The following is a 17,058-nucleotide window of genomic DNA, read 5'->3' on the forward strand; positions in this document are numbered from 1 at the left end:
TCAATGCTTTGCTGATTGACAATGTCGATAGTAGTAGAAAAGATTAATTGTGTGTTATGATTAGGAGAATTGAAATCCATGCGGTTACAAGAAAATTCACTGCCCATTACAGGAAAATGCTCCAGATAAGAACTCAATTAACTATTGGATGAAAAGATTTCTATCATGGACACATCCAAAGTTATTAAAGTCTAAAGGTGCACAAGGCCTTTATACACCCTTTGTATGTTGATGACTTTGTTGTAGGAAGCAAAAATGGAATATTCAGGTTTTTCAATTAAACTAAATTCAGAGGCACAGTTGTTGAAGGGAAAATGAAAACTAAAGAGCTACTTTTTTGTTGGTTAGTTTCTGAGACAGAATATACATATCTATTCAAATTTTTCTTAAAAAAGGGCAACAGATGTTTTATAGATAAGTAAGGCTTATTTACTTTTTCCATTAGATACTTCATAGTCAGATCTGTGGTGTGGAAAAGCAAGCAACAACTGCAACAGGTTGTCCTCTGCTTATTCGCTGTAAGAACTTCCAGGTCATCCAGTTTATCATTTCACAAGAAAGAGACTGCCATGATATTTACATTTCGTTAATTCGTTTATCGCGCCCAGGTATGTTTTTCTAGTTGGTCAATATGGTTTGAGTAGAAATTGTGATACTGAACACAAAACCTTCTTGGATTTGATCAAGATCTGAATTAAGATTTAAATAACCTTCTTCAAGCCAATGTCGTGTTAGAAAATCACTTGAGAAGAGATAAATAAAATAAATACTTTGACCTGGAATTTTTTTCAAACTTGTACTCAGTGTAAACAAGCTCAAAACCAAATATGCAGGCGAAGAGATTACAGAATTATGGTGCAAGTAAGTTACTCCTTAATCTTTGCAATCACTTTCTGATCCTACTGCTCAGATGCATTTCAACCTATAAAATTGGTTCCTATTCTAAATTATTGAGCCTCATATTTGAATTTCCTGCAACTGTTCATTCTCCAAATCTTGTTTCAAATTATGAACATTTTAGGCGCAACACGAAAGCCATTTTTCTAACCATTTATCTCTATGCTTGAGTGTTTTCAAAAATACGTCCTCGCTGGGACCTGCATTTTTAAAATGTCTTTGAATGTATTTTATGGCAATATTGTAAGTCACATTGAAAATTCAAGAGCTTCTCCAGTTGTTAGGTTTGTATATATGCTAATGGATGTGTATGAGCAATATTTAAATGAGTTGAAATTTTAATTCCACTTAATGGTGGAATATATGGTGTGAATTTTCACTTTCTGCGTGCCCTGATTCATTATGTTAATTTTCATTCTTTTTACGTTTGTCTTTCAGATGAACTATAATTTGGATCCTTGTGTAGTATTGAAAAATAGTTTGTATAAAATAAAAGATAAAAATTAGCTTGACATTTTTAGGCAAAATAAAATCTAACTTGTTTGGCATATAATGCCTCAAAGGAATATTGTTTTAATGATCCCATAATACTGTTGAGGCTCACCACCTCCTTGAGTGAAATTGGGGATGCACAATAAATACAGACCTTACCAATGACGATCATATTCCATAAATAAAAATTTAAAAAAGATGAAATGAGCTAACTGGGTCTTCCATGTGTCTGCTTGTAATTGGTGCTTTTGTTGCAATGCACACGAGATGCAACTGGAAGATTGTATTTGAAGTGATAATCTAAATGCGATTTCAATGAAAAACTAAGTACACAACTGAAATCTTTGTATTCATAGTCTGCAGATATGTGACCTTTACTTTATCACTAGACAAATTGGAAAGCTTGCTTAATACCTTATGTCTAGCACATTGGGTATTTTACAAATCCCAATGTTTTGTATGTCCCTGGATCTTTTGATTGCATTGGAATCCTATTGTATTCAGTAAATTGGGATAACCAGGTTTGTGCATATTAAAACAGGGCAATTGCATCACTACTTGCTAAACAGAGAGCAAATTGTACAGTTACAATCAAGTAGTTCTACACATTTACTTGTATCAGTATTATGATTGTAAGTGTGTGGATCCGCCTTATCTGGATATGCATTCTAAACATGTTGTTCTCTGTAAGTGCTTCACATTTCTGAATCTGTCCTCTGACTGATTTCGAAGTAAATAAAGGTTTCCACATATTGCATTTTTTCTATTATATTTTCCTTGTAGTATTAAAATAGCTCAGTACAGTACCACACAATTCATTGGCTCACCATGACAACAGGGCAGCTCCACAAGTATATTTTTAAACAAAAAAAAATTGATGTTGGGTACTTTTGATGTGATATAATAAAATTGCATGCCAAAGCCATTTTATAGTGCTTCATGCTTCAACATGTTTGCTCATTGTAGGACATATACCATTGAGCAGTGTATATTCAGTAAACTCCCTCAAAGTCTTATGGATTTTGGTCAGCAGTTAAAGAGAAGTTAAGAGTGAGAATATTATAACCTGGTATTGATTTTCCTTGCTATACTTGTTTATTTTCCTTGTTGACAGTATCTTTTAAAGTTATGAGTTGGAATACTTAGCTGCAACTTTGACTGATCTAATGATTTGTGCTGAAAAGCTTAAAAATGAAGGTAAACTGGAAGAACAACAGAAACTAAAAGTTTAGTAATGGTTTTGTCTTTGCAATATTTTCAGTAAAGTATGAAGAATTGTATTGCTTCTCATTTAACCCAAAGCAAGAAAAAAATGAGAGAGAGCGAGGCTGGAATCTGATTGATCTCAAGGCTGAATACAATCGGATGGGTGTCCCTAATAGCTTGTGGCAAGTTTCTCATGTGAATAGAGACTATGGGGTAAGTTTAGAAATATAAATGATCACATATGTAACATTTTCTAAACTTTTTAAATTTTAGCATATTAAATGAGGCAACATTAATCCTACAGGCTGAGGTTTAATGAAATGAAACTCAAGCTGTTGTCAGTTCAGTAGAGTAAAACTATTCTAAAGAAAATCCATTGTACCTTACCACTTAAAACAAACTTTAAGAGGGAATTTAGTGAAATGTATTAGACTTATCTTGCAGTATAAAATAACAAATATTTAGCAGTAGTGTTTAGAAGGCAGCCGTATTTTTAAGCTGATTCTTGACATTAAAAATTGCTTGGCTGAGTCCCAGGGATCTTTCCCATCTGGGGAACATGTTTTATGTAGTCAGTTACGAGGAAGTAGAAAAGAATGAAGAAGGATGCAAATCATAGCTTTAACATATCTTTTCTAATATGCACACCAGAGTGAGAAAGCAGGTGAAATGAACAGTTTCATCAGTATAAGAACAGAGGATGTTGGAAAAACTGAGCAGGTCCAACAGTATCTGTAAGGAGAGACAGGAGAGTTAACACTTCAAGTCTTTTTGGCACTTCGTCAGAACTAAAAGGAGGGAGAATGTCTTGGATTTTAAAGTATAGCTGTGACTGAAAGATTGCAACTTTGGGGGAGTGGGTGTTGCGCAGAATCATAGAATCCCTACAGTGCAGAAGGAGGACATTCAGCCATCAAGTCTGCACTGACTCTCCGACAAAGCATTGCAACCAGACCCACCGCTCACCCTATCCCTGTAACCCCACGTATTTATCCCACTAATTCCCCTTACCTACGTGTATGGGAAATTTTTTAGAATGGGCTTAAGATGGAGGAAAGAGGTCACTATCTAAAGTTGCCAAACTCGGTCTGAAAGCTGAAATGTGCCCAACTAGAAGATGATATGCTGCTCCTCCTGCTTGCATTGGGCTTCAGTGGAGCCTTTCAGCAGACTAAGGACAGAAAATGTCAAGCAACAGGAAGGTTGGGGTCATGCTTGCAAACTGAGCAAAGATGTTCTACAAAGCAGTCACCCAGTCTGGGAACATAGAGAAGTCCACTTTAGGAGCAATAAATGCAGTAGACCAAATTGAAGGGCCTGCAAGTGAAACACTGCTTAACCTTAAAGGAGTGCCTAGGGCCTTGAATGATGACGGAGGGTTGGAGGTAAAAGGGCAGGTGTTGCACCTTCCTCATTTGCAAGGGAAGGTGTTGTGGGAAGATGATGGAGAGTTCTGCATGACGGAATGAATCAAAATGTCACAGAGGAAGTATTCACTGCAGAATGCTGACGGGGTGGTGAGGGGAAGATGTGTTTTGTGGTAGCATTGTGCTGGAGCTGGCAGAAACAGGAAATGTTCCCACATAATCCACAAAAAGACAGGTGTAACTGGGGCCCGAGTGCATACCCATAGCCATTCCTTTTGGAATGGAGGACAAATTAAAAGAGAAATTATTTAGTGACAAAAAAAGTTCAGCCGGGGGAGGAAAGTGGTGATGGATGGACCTGTTCAGGCCTCTGCTTAGCGAAAAAGTGGCAAGCCCTTGGATCATTTTGGTAGGAGATGGAGGGATTGGACGCCCATTGTGAAGAGGTGGCCGTTAGGGTCAGGGAACTGGAAATCGTTGAGATGGCATAGGACATCAGATGATTCATGAATGTAGGTGGAAGGAGAGGAAGTGGAGAGGATGGAGTTAAGATAGAAAGAAATTAGTTCCATGGGGCAGGAACAGCTGATATGATGGGTCTACTAGGGCAGCCTGATTTTGGATTTTGGGAAGGAGGTAGAAGCGGACTTTATGGGGTTGGGGAATTATGACGTTAAAAGCTGTGGAGGAAGATCACCAGAGGTGTTGATGTCACTGACCGTCCTGGAAACCTTGGCTTGATGTTTGGTGGTGGGCTCATGTTCCCAAGGGAGATAGGAGGAAATGTCTGAGAATCGGCTCAGTAAATTGACAAGTCCAGAAGTAAAAACAGTAATTTCAGTATGCAGTTAGAGATGAAGAGGTCAATTTTAATTTTGGACAAAAATGCCAGTGTCACTTATACAAAGTACTTGCTGAGAGTCTCAAGTCATTCTTGGGACCGAGCCTTATTTCAATATTGATGATGAGTTACAGCTGGCTTGCTCCCAACTGTGATACACACAGGCAGCCTGCTAGCTGAGAGATACAGGTCATGAATTCTGGGTGTTCCAGCCTGGAAATGAATCAAAAATCTTAACCATTCTGGGAGACAAGCAAATCATTAGTGACTGGAGGACTTTCGTGAGGCCATGAGAGAAATTCTTGCTCCTCATGGCTTCACAAAAATCTTTAATACCAATTGCCCTTTTCGCCACTTTCCCTATCGACAGAAAACATGGCCCGATTTCTCCGATGTTGCATGTCCTGTCTCCACTGCCAGCAAGAATGAGAATTCAGTGCTCAGAAGGCAGAGGTTCTAGCGGGCCCAGAGATTTCAAACTTGGGCCTGCTAAGGAAATTGAAATTGGAATTTAAATACTTAAATCAGCTTTGCGCCAATTTCTGGCACGGAGCTGATTTCTCCAAAAAACGTGGAACTGGAGATGCACGGAGGGTGTGGTGCCCAGCGGGGAGTCTGTTAAACAGCCTCTGCTGATGTCTCCAGTGGATTGGGAGATTCACTCCCATAATCTACAAATCAAATGAATAATTCAAAAGATTGCATGTCACTTTAATGCAGGAATATCAATTTCACCTGAGGATTTATAGAATTATTTTAGCAGTTTTTGATGCACTTTTTCCTAGAAAACTTCTTAATTTTCTATCAAGCATCGACTATTATTTGAAATTTAAAAGCAGATTATGCTAATGAACTCAGCAGTTCTGGCAGCATCATTGGAAGAAAAATAGTTAATGGATTGAATCTTGCAATGGTGAGAAAACTGGCATGCAGTTCTCCAGCTGCACAGCCAAGCTTTCTCTCCTGGTTTTATAGCACTCTGTGCACATTGTCTCGCTGGTGGGGTGACACTGTAGAGCAGGCCACACGAGCTCTACAGTGGGAGTGAAGTAAAAGGCATTCTGATCTGTGCTTAAAAAAGACCTCTCCCCCTCGGATGCAGGAAACCCACACCTCCCACATGAACCGGGGCAATTCCCCCCCCCCCCCCCCCCTACTTTGTGCCCCAGCAGGTTCCCATTGACTGCTTCACATTTTTGAAAAGCAGTTATAAACCTCCCCAGTGTAATGTCACACTGGTGAACGTAGGGGGAATATATGGCTGGGAAGCCCACCAATTATATTAAAATTTATTAAAGTGCACACCCTCTGCACATCTCCAGTTCCACGTTTTTTGGAGTAATCAGCTCCGTGCCGCTGGTGAGCGGTGGGGGAAGTTGGAAAGTGAGATTTTGCTGGCAAGCACCTTTTCTGATTCCTGCGAGATTTTGCGCCTACATCGCCATTTATGCTGATTGCTAAAGTGGATGCAAAATCACTCCCAACATTTTGAGTCTTGTAACTCTTCTAGGTTTCCAGCATCTGCAGTATTTTGCTTTTATTGGTAATTATTTGATTATGTTGGGTTGTAATAGTAACAGCAACTGCTTAATTTCTTTTCATTGTTCAGTTATTTTCTCCATCCCAGGTTTGTGATACTTACCCTGCAGAGTTGTATGTACCAAAATCAGCCACTACACCAGTTATAGTTGGCAGTTCGAAGTTCAGGAGCAGAGGTCGCTTTCCTGTTCTCTGTTATTTCTGCCAGGATAACAATGTATGTACAAGTTGTCAAACATTACATTTAAAAAATAAAGCTCTTCAGTCCTTGTTCAAATAATTTTCTTTGTATCTTACATACTGGAGACCTCCTTAATAATATTGAAAATCTTAACATATTTTTGTACAAATGTGAAGAATATTTGGGAGGAAAACCAAGGATTGGGAATATGTGCTTCATGCAAGATGCTAAAAGGAGTGCTGAAAGGAGGGATTTAGGAATTCAAAAATGTAATAGCAAGAGGATTAAGTACTAATTATGAGTTTTGTAAATAAATCCATAGAATACAAGGAAATAAGAAGAATAAAATTTCACATGATATTGGATGCACCAGTTAGAGGTGCCTGTAACAGAAAGGATATTAGAACATTGCATACAAGACGGATCCTCCAAGTTGATAAAATCCATAAAGACATCCTTGGGGTTATTTCTACCACAGCGTACAAAGAATAAAGGCGTTTAAGATAATAAAGGATTTGAATTGAATTAATAGGATAAGACTATTCCAATATTTGGGGAGACTGGGATTAGGAGTCACCATTTTAAAATTCTCATTGAAAATTACAGACAAGGAGGCATATCTTCATTGGAAAGATTTTAGAGCAATGAATGCTTTGTTATAATTGTTGTTGAAAAATATTAAAGGTAGAGACAGATACATTAGTAAGGGGAGATGATGGAACAGTAGAATTAGTTTTGGATTTTTATAGGTATAATGGGCTAAATGGCATCCTATGGTGCTTAATAACTGGGAAAGGGACAATCTGCACAAGAGGTGTTCAGTTTGGTAGACCTGCTTGCTTTTTCAGATCAACATGTGCTGCTGATTGAAAGCTGTTTGCATGGGAAGCCAATGGCCTAGTGGTATTATCGCTAGACTATTAATCCAGAAACTCAGCTAATGTTCTGAGGACCTGGGTTTGAATCCTGCTACAGCAGATGGTGGAATTTGAATTTACTTTAAAAAAAAATCTGGAATTAAGAATCTACTGATGACTGTGAAACCATTGTTGATTGTCAGAAAATCCCATCTGGTTCAGTAATGTCTCTTTAGGGAACGAAATCTGCCATCCTTATCTGGTCTGGCCTACATGTGACTCCAGAGCCACAGCAATGTGGTTGACTCTCAACTGCCCTCAGGCAACTAAGGATGGGCAATAAATGCTGGCCAGCCAGTGAAGCCCAAGTCCACAAATGAATGTTCCTTTTGAGCTTCGAATTTTTGCTTTTCCTACAAGTTATTTGCAGCCCTTACTTTAGTTTGCATTCCCGGGGTAAATATGTTTTGTTTCTTGGTCATTGCCGATTTTTGAATTGGCCATTGAAATTTGTACAAGAACACACAGACTGAAGTGCTTCTTCTTCCTTCCCCACGTTTTGGAAAGCATGTTGATCTTTATAGTGTTGTTTATATGGCTTATATGTATAAAACCCAAAGTAAGAAGTCTCACAACACCAGGTTAAAGTCCAACAAGTTTATATGGAATCATAAGCTTTCGGAACGCTGCTGTTTCTTCAGGTGAGGAAGGAGCAGTGCTCCAAAAACTCATGATTCCAAATAAACCTGTTGGACTTTAACCTGGTGTTGTGAGACTTCTTACTGTGTGCCCACCCCATTCCAACACCAGCATCTTCACACCATAAACCCCAAAGTCACATATTATCATTTCAGAGATGGTTTGCACAGATATGAAAATTCATTTTATATGGAAGTTGGGGCAAGATGAAAAATCTTGAGTGAAACACGATTAACGATTTATTGTGAAGCAAATTCCTCTGATCTCTGTGCTCTTGTCTCCAGAGTGCTATCTGCAGAAGCAGCCAGCCTTTATCAGGTTTCAGTGCTCGGTGCCTTGAGGATGAACAGATGCTTCAGGCCATCAGGAAGTCAAATCCAGGGAGTGATTTCTTATATGTTGTTGATACCCGACCAAAGGTAAAGAGTCACTACTGCCACAGCATTGGAATCCATTAATAATTGTGTGTTGTAATATTTTCCTGTTATAATTCAGCTGGTTAAAGCAGTAAGTACTAAATGTTGCAGACCAAGAAAGTCCAGATATATTCGTTAGCCTGTGCTGTGCTAACTTATCTGATCTCCAATAAATGGTGGTTGGGGCTTTGTATTAGCCTTTGAGTGAGGAAGGGGAAAAAGGTTAAGGTTGTCAGGAACACTACCAAGTGCACATACTAAGCCATATAAGTATCACCCTGGGTATTGTCAATATCCAATGGCTGAGCCTGATTGGAAAGCTAAATGAGGCTAATTTCTCAGTATCACTGAACATCGCCAAGAATAAACTCAATCAGCTTATAATTAACAGATTATTAGCAGGAAGAAATGTAAATTCAAAATTGTTTTCTTTGTCAATATGTCTCTAAATAATTAATAAGACTACATTTTTGTAGTAACATCAAAACTATTTCTGCAATATTAAATTGTTCTTAATCTAAACATTTAGAAAATGTGTATTTTCAAACTTATTTTTAGCTATGTGGAAATAAATAAACCAAAAAGTTCAATGTTTTCCCATAGGCATCAGCAGAGAGGCAATAGAGTTTGTAATGTCAATGTCTAATAATTTAAACTGCATGTCAAAGGAAACTAATGGACCAGACAAATTGTAAACTAAAAAGTGACTGGCTTAGTGATATTATGATCATATATTTACATTGATGTGAATAATTGTAACCCGACTGGTTCTCAAGTTGCTGAAAGAATGCGCATTCACGGAGCATCTTTCATATCCGCATATGTTCCAAAGTACTTCACGTCAGTAATATGTATGTAGAGTGCAGCCACTATTTTAATGTAGGAAATATGGTGATAGTTATGGCCAAGACCACAAGCCATAGAGAAATAAATGATCAATTAATGCGTTGTAATAATATTGGCTAAGTGGGAAACATTGGTGAGGATTCTGGACCCTAGTTCAGCATTATATCTGAAAGAAAACCCCACTGTGGGTGCAGTGCTATACTAGTACTGGGTTGAAGTGTCATCTCAGATTATGTGCTGGTGTTTGGAGTGAGGCTTGAACTGACAGTTTTGTGACTTTAGAGGTGAGAGTGCTGTCAATGAGCCATGGCTGACATTTGAGTTGGTCAGTGTATTGCATAACATGGCTAGTAGGTCAGACATTGATACTAGGTGGTGATGTTATTGTAGTTGGTGTTAGTTATTGCTGTGCAGTCTAAGAAGATAGGTGAGGCAAGAATTGCTTTGTGATAAACGGAGTGCTTATTTGTGCGAGATAAAGTTGGAGAAAAGTATATTTTAAACATACCTTTGGAATGTTTCAAAATTAGTGTTGCAGATAGTTCCCATAGGTTCCTCGTGATGGCATCCCACTGCCCAAATTCTTGCTTCCACATGTTTAAAAGCAGTGATTTCTGCTGCATTCTAATCCGAACCCAAGCCTGAATATTTAAATAAGGCCAGGAATCAAAGGAGAGAAATTTATCTTCAGCAGTAGATCAAAACCTGTGGGAATTATCTGCAACACCAATAGTATTTGAAAAATTCCAAGGGCATATTTAAAAAATATATTTTTCTAAAACTTTATCTGGCACAAATAAGCACTCAGTTGATCACAAAACAACTCTTGCCTCATCTATCTACTTGAACTGTTCGGCAACAACTAACACCAACTTCAATAACATTGCCACCTAGTACAGATCATCTGGTATACACTTAGCCCAATAGTCACTTCAATTGACTTTAATAGATATAGCTACCAAGCAAGACATATAATGGGTGGCCAATACGATATCATCTGCCCAAGTAGAATTTTTATCTGAAAACCATTCTGCATCTTAGCAAATTTTTCATTCACCCAGGGCCCCCTGCTAAGTGTACTGATCCAGCCCCAATTTAACATTTGAGTTCATTGATCCAGTTTATTGGTTTGCTGCTACGTGAAGTGTGCAGGATTTCTATTTGATTTGTCCTGATTTCTCATTTAAACTTGAATTTTCTCAATATGGTCTCCATTTTTAAAATACAAAACTGACTAAAAAACCCTTCATATTTGCTCACAGCTCATTTAATTTGATTTATTGCTATTAATCTGGGAACAAAATTGCTCTCAAATCTCAGAAGGCTATGCAACAGTGGCTCTACTGCCAAGGAATATAAGATTGAAATATCATATTTCTCTCTTATGATGTATGAATTATACAAATCCTAAATGTAAAATGCAATTCAAATGTGATTGTATTTAAGACTGTTTTAAACTCTTCACTTTTATTTTTTCCAGTTAAATGCAATGGCAAACCGAGCAGCTGGAAAAGGATACGAAAGTGAAGACAACTATTCAAACATCAAGTTTCATTTCATTGGGATAGAAAACATCCACGTAATGAGAAATAGTTTGCAAAAACTGTTAGATGGTAAATATTTGTTGGGTGGATAAATCCATACTTACATGATAAATCATGTTGATGGGAAAAGGTTCAGCTAAGGTTCCATGTGATGATCACAGACCAGAAAAGATTCTGATGGATTATTGATTAAGGACTTGGCTGAGACACTGTCTGTGATAAAATGGCCTGTAGCAAATGACTAACTATGCTGATATATGGGGAAGAGTTACCTGGGTTAGAAAGATGAAACTTGTGGGATTCTATCCCAGTGGATCAACAGGCAGAATTTGCAACTTTGGAGGCATAAAACAAGTGCCAGCAATTGTCTGCAGTTGCCATTTATATGCTTTCCTTCTGCCTTTACACATCCTCCAATGGTCTATTCTGCTTTTTCCCTGCTACTTTCCCTGTGCTACCCAGTCAAATGCCTCAGGTGAATTACATGGATGGAATCTGAAGTTAGTACTATGTTAGTTTGCAGCCTGTAATAAAGTCTAACAATGTTAGGGTTCAGAAGGTTAAAACTTAAAATATTACATAATCAAAAGCACACTCAGTTGATGAATTAGTGCTTTTATGGTGGAATACAAATTTGTATCCTGCAATTTTCTTACTGGGTAAATTCTTCAACTCACTAAGCAATCCACAGAAAATGCTAAATAGAAAAAAGTTGTCATCCTGAAAGCAAGTAGAATGCTGTATGGCATTGGTATGTATCTCCCAAGGTCTGTTGCGAATAGTATTGAAAGAGGCTCAGCAGGTTGTTTAGTCATCTTGGATGTATAGTGCAAGTCTTATCATTGATATTGGCTAGATCGTTGTTCTCTCCCAATTAAACGATGATCTTATGGAGTTGGAAAAATACTAGAATCCGTCATCAAAGAAGAAATAGCACGACACCTAGAAAAGAATGGTTTGATCAAGCAGACGCAGCACAGATTCGTGAAGGGGAAGTCGTGTTTAACGAATTTATTGTATTTCTACGAGGATGTGACTAGTGCGGTAGACAGAGGGGAACCGGTGGATGTGGTGTTTTTAGATTTCCAGAAGGCGTTTGATAAGGTCCCTCACAAAAGGTTGCTGCAAATGGTTAGGGTGCACAGAGTTGTGGGTAAGGTGTTAGTGTGGATTGAGGATTGGTTGTCTAACAGGAAGCAGAGGGTTGGAATCAATGAGTGCTTTTCTGGTTGGCAGTTGGTGACTACTGGAGTGCCGCAGGGATCAGTGCTAGGGCCTCAACTGTTTACCATTTACATAGATGATCTGGAGGAGGGGGCTGAGTGTAGGGTAACGAAATTTGCTGATGACACGAAGATGAGTGGAAAACGAATTGCGTGGAAGGTGCGGAAAGTCTGCAGAGAGATCTGGGTAGGCTGAGTGAGTGGGCGAGGACCTGGCAGATGGAGTATAACGTTAGCAAATGTGAGGTTATCCACTTTGGTAGAAATAATAGTAGGAAGGATTATTATTTAAAGGGCGAAAAGCTGCAGCATGCCACAGTGCAGAGGGACCTGGGGGTCCTTGTGCACGAATTGCAAAAACCCAGTCTGCAGGTGCAGCAGGTGATCAAGAAAGCGAATGGAATGTTGGCCTTTATAACGAGTGGGATAGAATATAAAAGCAGGGAGGTCTTGCTGCAACTGTACAGGACACTGGTGAGACCGCAACTGGAGTACTGTGTGCAGTTTTGGTCCCCGCATTTGAGAAAGGATATATTGGCCTTGGAGGGAGTACAGAGAAGGTTCACCAGGCTGATACCGGAGATGAGGGGATTAGCTTACGAAGAGAGATTGAAAAGACTGGGTCCGTACTTGTTAGAGTTTAGAAGGCTGAGGGGGGATCTTACAAGATAATGAAGGGGCTAGATAGGGTAAAGGTAGACAGATTCTTCCCGCTTAGAAAGGATAGCAGAACTAGAGGGCACAGACTCAAAAGAAGGGGGTAAGGCAGTTTAGAACGGAGTTGAGGAGGAACTTCTTCACTCAAAGGGTGGTGAATCTCTGGAATTCTCTACTCATTGAAGAGGTGGAGGCTACCTCGCTGAATGTATTTAAGTCACGAGTAGATAGATTGCTGATAGACAAGGGAATTAAGGGTTATGGGGAGAAAGTGGGAAAGTGGAACTGATCCACTTCAGATCAGCCATGATCTTATTAAATGGCGGGGCAGGCTCGAAGGGCAAGATGGCCTACTCCTGCTCCTATTTCTTATGTTCTTATGGAGAAGGGAAGGTAGCCGAGGTGGGAGGGTTTTTATCTATTTAACTACATGCTTCATATGTTGACTATTACTATCAATGTATGGTATTAGAAAGACTTAACATTGTGACTAGCTGAACAACTCACCTACCATAGTGGTTGGAGAATACAAAATTAGCATTATGGATTTGTGAAGTAATCATTTATTTATTCTTTCTTGAGATGTGAGTGTCACAGGCTATGCCAGCGTTTATTGCCTATCCCTAATTGTCCATGAGAAGTTGGTGGCGAGCTGCAATCCATGTGGTGTAGGTACCCACAATGCTGCTGTGAAGAGAGTTCCAGGATTTTGACTCATGGTAATATAGTTCCAGGTCTAGGTACCATGTGGTCAGGAGGGGAATTTACAGTTGTTCCCATGCACCTGTTGCCCTTGTCCTTCTAGGAAGTAGAAGTTGCAGGTTTGGAAGGTGCTGTTGAAGGAGCCTTGTTAAGTTGCTGGATTGCATTCTGTAGATAATACGCACTGCTGCCACTGATTTGATTTATTATTAGCGCATGTATTGGGTCATAGTGGAAGTATTACAGTGGAAAGGTATTGTTTCTTGCGCATTATACAGGCAAAACATACCATTCATAAAGTATATAGAGGAAAAGGAAAAGATGGATGATGTGCCAATCAAGCAAGCTGCTTTTTCTGGATGGTGTTAAGCTTCTTGAGTTTTGTTGGATCTGCACCCATCCAGGCATGTGATGAGCATACCATGACATTTCTGACTTGTGCCTTGTTGATAGTAGACGGCTTCTGGGTAGTCAGGAGGTGAGTTGTTGCTGCAGAATTCCCAGCCTCTGACCTGCCTTTGTAGCCACAGTGTATATATGTGTGTATATACAGTTCATTTCAGTTTCTGGTTAACGATAACCCCCAGGAGTTGATAGTGGGGGTCTTAATGATGATTGATGCCACTGATTTGTCATAGATAGATGTTAGATTCTCTCTTGTTGGAGATGATCATTTCTTGCACTTGTGTAGCACAAATGTTACTTGCCATTTATCAGCCCAAGCCCTGAATATTGTCGACATCTTCCTGCAAATAAACGTTGACTGCTTCAGTATCTGAGGAGTTGTGAATGATGCTAAATGTTGTGCAATCGTCAGCAAACATCCCCACTTCTGACCTTATGATAGAGGGGGGTCATTGATGAAGCAGCTGAAGGTGTCTGGGCCTAGGACACTACCCTGAGGAAATCCTAAAGCAGCAACCCGGACTGAGATGATAGACCTCCAACAGTTAACAACCATCTTTCTTTGTGCTAGATATGATGCTAGATATGACTCCAGCCAATGCAGAATTTTCCCCCTGATTTCCAATTATTCTAATTTTGCTAGGACTCCTTGATGCCACGTTGAATGCTGCCTTGTTATCAACAGCAGTCACTCCCAGTTGGAAGAAGAAGAGAGAGACATATAATTTTTGAATCTTCTTTGTGTGTGTTTCCTGTTTTACTCTATGTGTTTTGATGTGGAATGCAGCTTCCAAAGATTCCACAGCAACTATGTAGTCACACTTGTGGGGGGAAGCAAAGAAAAAGCCCTGAAAGAAGGTGGTGAAGAGACTGTGATGAACTGCATCTGGGATGTGAAAAGTGGTAGGCTGATTTATACACATGCCCTTCAATTGGCTTATCTGTTTTCAGTTTCACAGTGTAATAAATGTGGCTGGGCTGTCTGGGCTTGGTTATTAAAGTACAAGTCTATTTCCCAGTTGCTAGCATGATAACCTGAATGCCTTAAAAAAAAACAGAAAAATATCCCTTCTCCTGATCTGTGAACAAGGCTGGAAGGCAAAAATAGATTTCTTGCAGACTCTCTTTGGATACTCCATTGCTTTGCTATTTTGGAATATTCGCAATTTATTTGTGAATGTATATATCAGAAGTACCTTTGTAGTCGCAGTGTTACTTTGGGTGATACATTGGGTGCAATCTTCTGAGGAGTGATAATCACCATTGGGTTGTCACTTTGCTCCTTTTTTTGCACTAAGGTGGAGCTTCACGTTTCTGATACATCTTCCAAACTGAGCCACTGCAGAAATACAGACAGTACCTGTTCTGGAGTACTTCCTCATAGTGCAGGGTTGTTGGGAAGCCAGGACATGTTTTTGTAAGTCTTTGGTCATGAACACACTAAAAATCTTTGGAGGATTTTAAACAGCTTTTTGATCTGTTGATGAATTAGTGTGATTGAGGTAAGTGGGTAGGGTGGCAGGATGGTGAGACTTGGTTGTCAGGCCAGGGACAGGGAAGGTCAGGGGGATGTCAGAGAGTTGGGGATAATCAGAGGGCTGGAGGCAAGTGTTGTGAGTCTGAGGGCAGAGTAGGAGTTGAAGATTAGGCAAACAGTCGGGTTTGCAGGGAGGGCTGGGGGATCATATGGGAAGTCAAAGGTAGGTGATAGAACTTGGGGAGTCAGGTGGGAGTTGGGGAGGGTCATTGTGAATGGGGTAGGGGTTGAAGGTCAGTTGTATAGTTACCCGGGAATTAGACATGGCTTTTTCAGTCCAATATTTTCAGCATAAATGTCCAGAGAATGAGTTAGAATCCTCTGAAGTCACTGCCTCCAACTCAGAGTTGGAGACCTTTTCGGAGGATCTGGGGAGCAGGTGAATTGCCCATTGAAAGTTGAAACTTCCTGGGCAATTCCTGCGGAATCCTTGCTTTGGGTCTTTCAAGGGGTCCCGTACTGCATTTTCTGGAATATGTCCTGTTTCTGACCATCCACAGACTGAAAGGTCTGGGCCGTTGGATATGAGGACTAGGAAAGTGGAAGTTTCTGTTGACCCTTTTCCACTAAGCTGGAATTGAACTCAGTAACTCAACCAACAATAATAGAATGAAAGTCTTTCCTTTCTCTATGCCACTGAAATATTATTTGCAATTGACTTCAAGCCAATTTGGCAACCTTAGATGTCAGAGGATAGTTTGAGCGTAAAGTGAACAGTTGATACAAGTGCAGTAGGAAATGCTTTTGTATGTTGCAATGCAGGATTGGTTTGACTCTGTGTTCCATCTTATGCATGAGTGTTTGTTGAAGACATTGGAAAACAAAACATGGCCAGGGTATTTTGACTCTTGTTTCTTTCTCTTACTCTTAGGTTTCAATATAGATAATGACTTTTTTTTGAGATATTGTCCAAATTAGTAATTAAGTAAATAAGTGTGTAATTAAGTAAATTGTCCAGTTACATTTAAATAAAAATGTTGTAAAATATTTTTGATCACCTTTGCAGATGACAATTTTGTTAAACAATCTACAAGTGTTTTTATGAGTACATGATTGATCGTTCAATGAGATTAGTTGTTATTTATGGGCTAACATTTGTTTGAACATAAGAAATAGGAGCAGGAGTAGGCCATCCAGCCCCTCGAGCCTGCCCCGCCATTCAATAAGATCATGGCTGATCTGTCGTGGCTCAGTTCCACATTCCCACCCTCTCCCCATAACCCTTAATCCCAAGAATTTGCAAGAATTCTTGCAAGTTTGCAAGAATTGTTTTTGATAAAATAGAGTCAGTGAATGACGTAATGCAGAAGGTGGTCAATTTGCCCATTGTACCTGCTCTAGCTCCTTGGGAGAGCTGTCCGAATAATTGCACTCCCTTGCTCTTTCTCCGTAGCGCTATACGTTTTATCCCTTCAAGAATGTAACCACCTCTTTTTAGTATTTAAGCTGTGTTTTCCACCCTTTCAGGCTGTAGAATAAAAGTAAAAAACCACTGATACTGAAAATCTGAAATCAAAACAGAAAATGCTGGAAAAACTCAGCAGGTCTAGCAGCATCTGTGAAGATTACACAGTTAACATTTCAAGTCCGTCTGATGCTTTTTCAGCATGTTGTATTGCCTCGGGGTTAGGGTTAGGGTCAGACTGGGA

At 39.5% G+C, this 17,058-nt stretch overlaps 1 protein-coding gene across 2 annotated transcripts in view; it reads left to right on the forward strand.

The window, feature by feature from the left end:
• Positions 1–17,058, forward strand: part of LOC145341935 (phosphatidylinositol-3-phosphate phosphatase MTMR7-like) — an 84,933-nt gene that overhangs the window by 30,153 nt on the left and 37,722 nt on the right. The window contains exons 3-7 of one of the 2 annotated variants that reach the window (XM_080187012.1): positions 446–608; positions 2,651–2,808; positions 6,431–6,559; positions 8,364–8,498; positions 10,822–10,954. In XM_080187012.1, the coding sequence (XP_080043138.1) occupies positions 446–608; positions 2,651–2,808; positions 6,431–6,559; positions 8,364–8,498; positions 10,822–10,954 (718 nt within the window). Of the gene's footprint in view, positions 1–445; positions 609–2,650; positions 2,809–6,430; positions 6,560–8,363; positions 8,499–10,821; positions 10,955–17,058 lie in introns of those variants that run through there. The other variant, XM_080187019.1, reaches the window with a different exon arrangement.

The sequence above is a fragment of the Carcharhinus amblyrhynchos genome, chromosome 1, assembly GCF_965287045.1.
Source record: "Carcharhinus amblyrhynchos chromosome 1, sCarAmb.v2.hapA, whole genome shotgun sequence".
NCBI classification, from domain to species: Eukaryota; Metazoa; Chordata; class Chondrichthyes; order Carcharhiniformes; family Carcharhinidae; genus Carcharhinus; species Carcharhinus amblyrhynchos.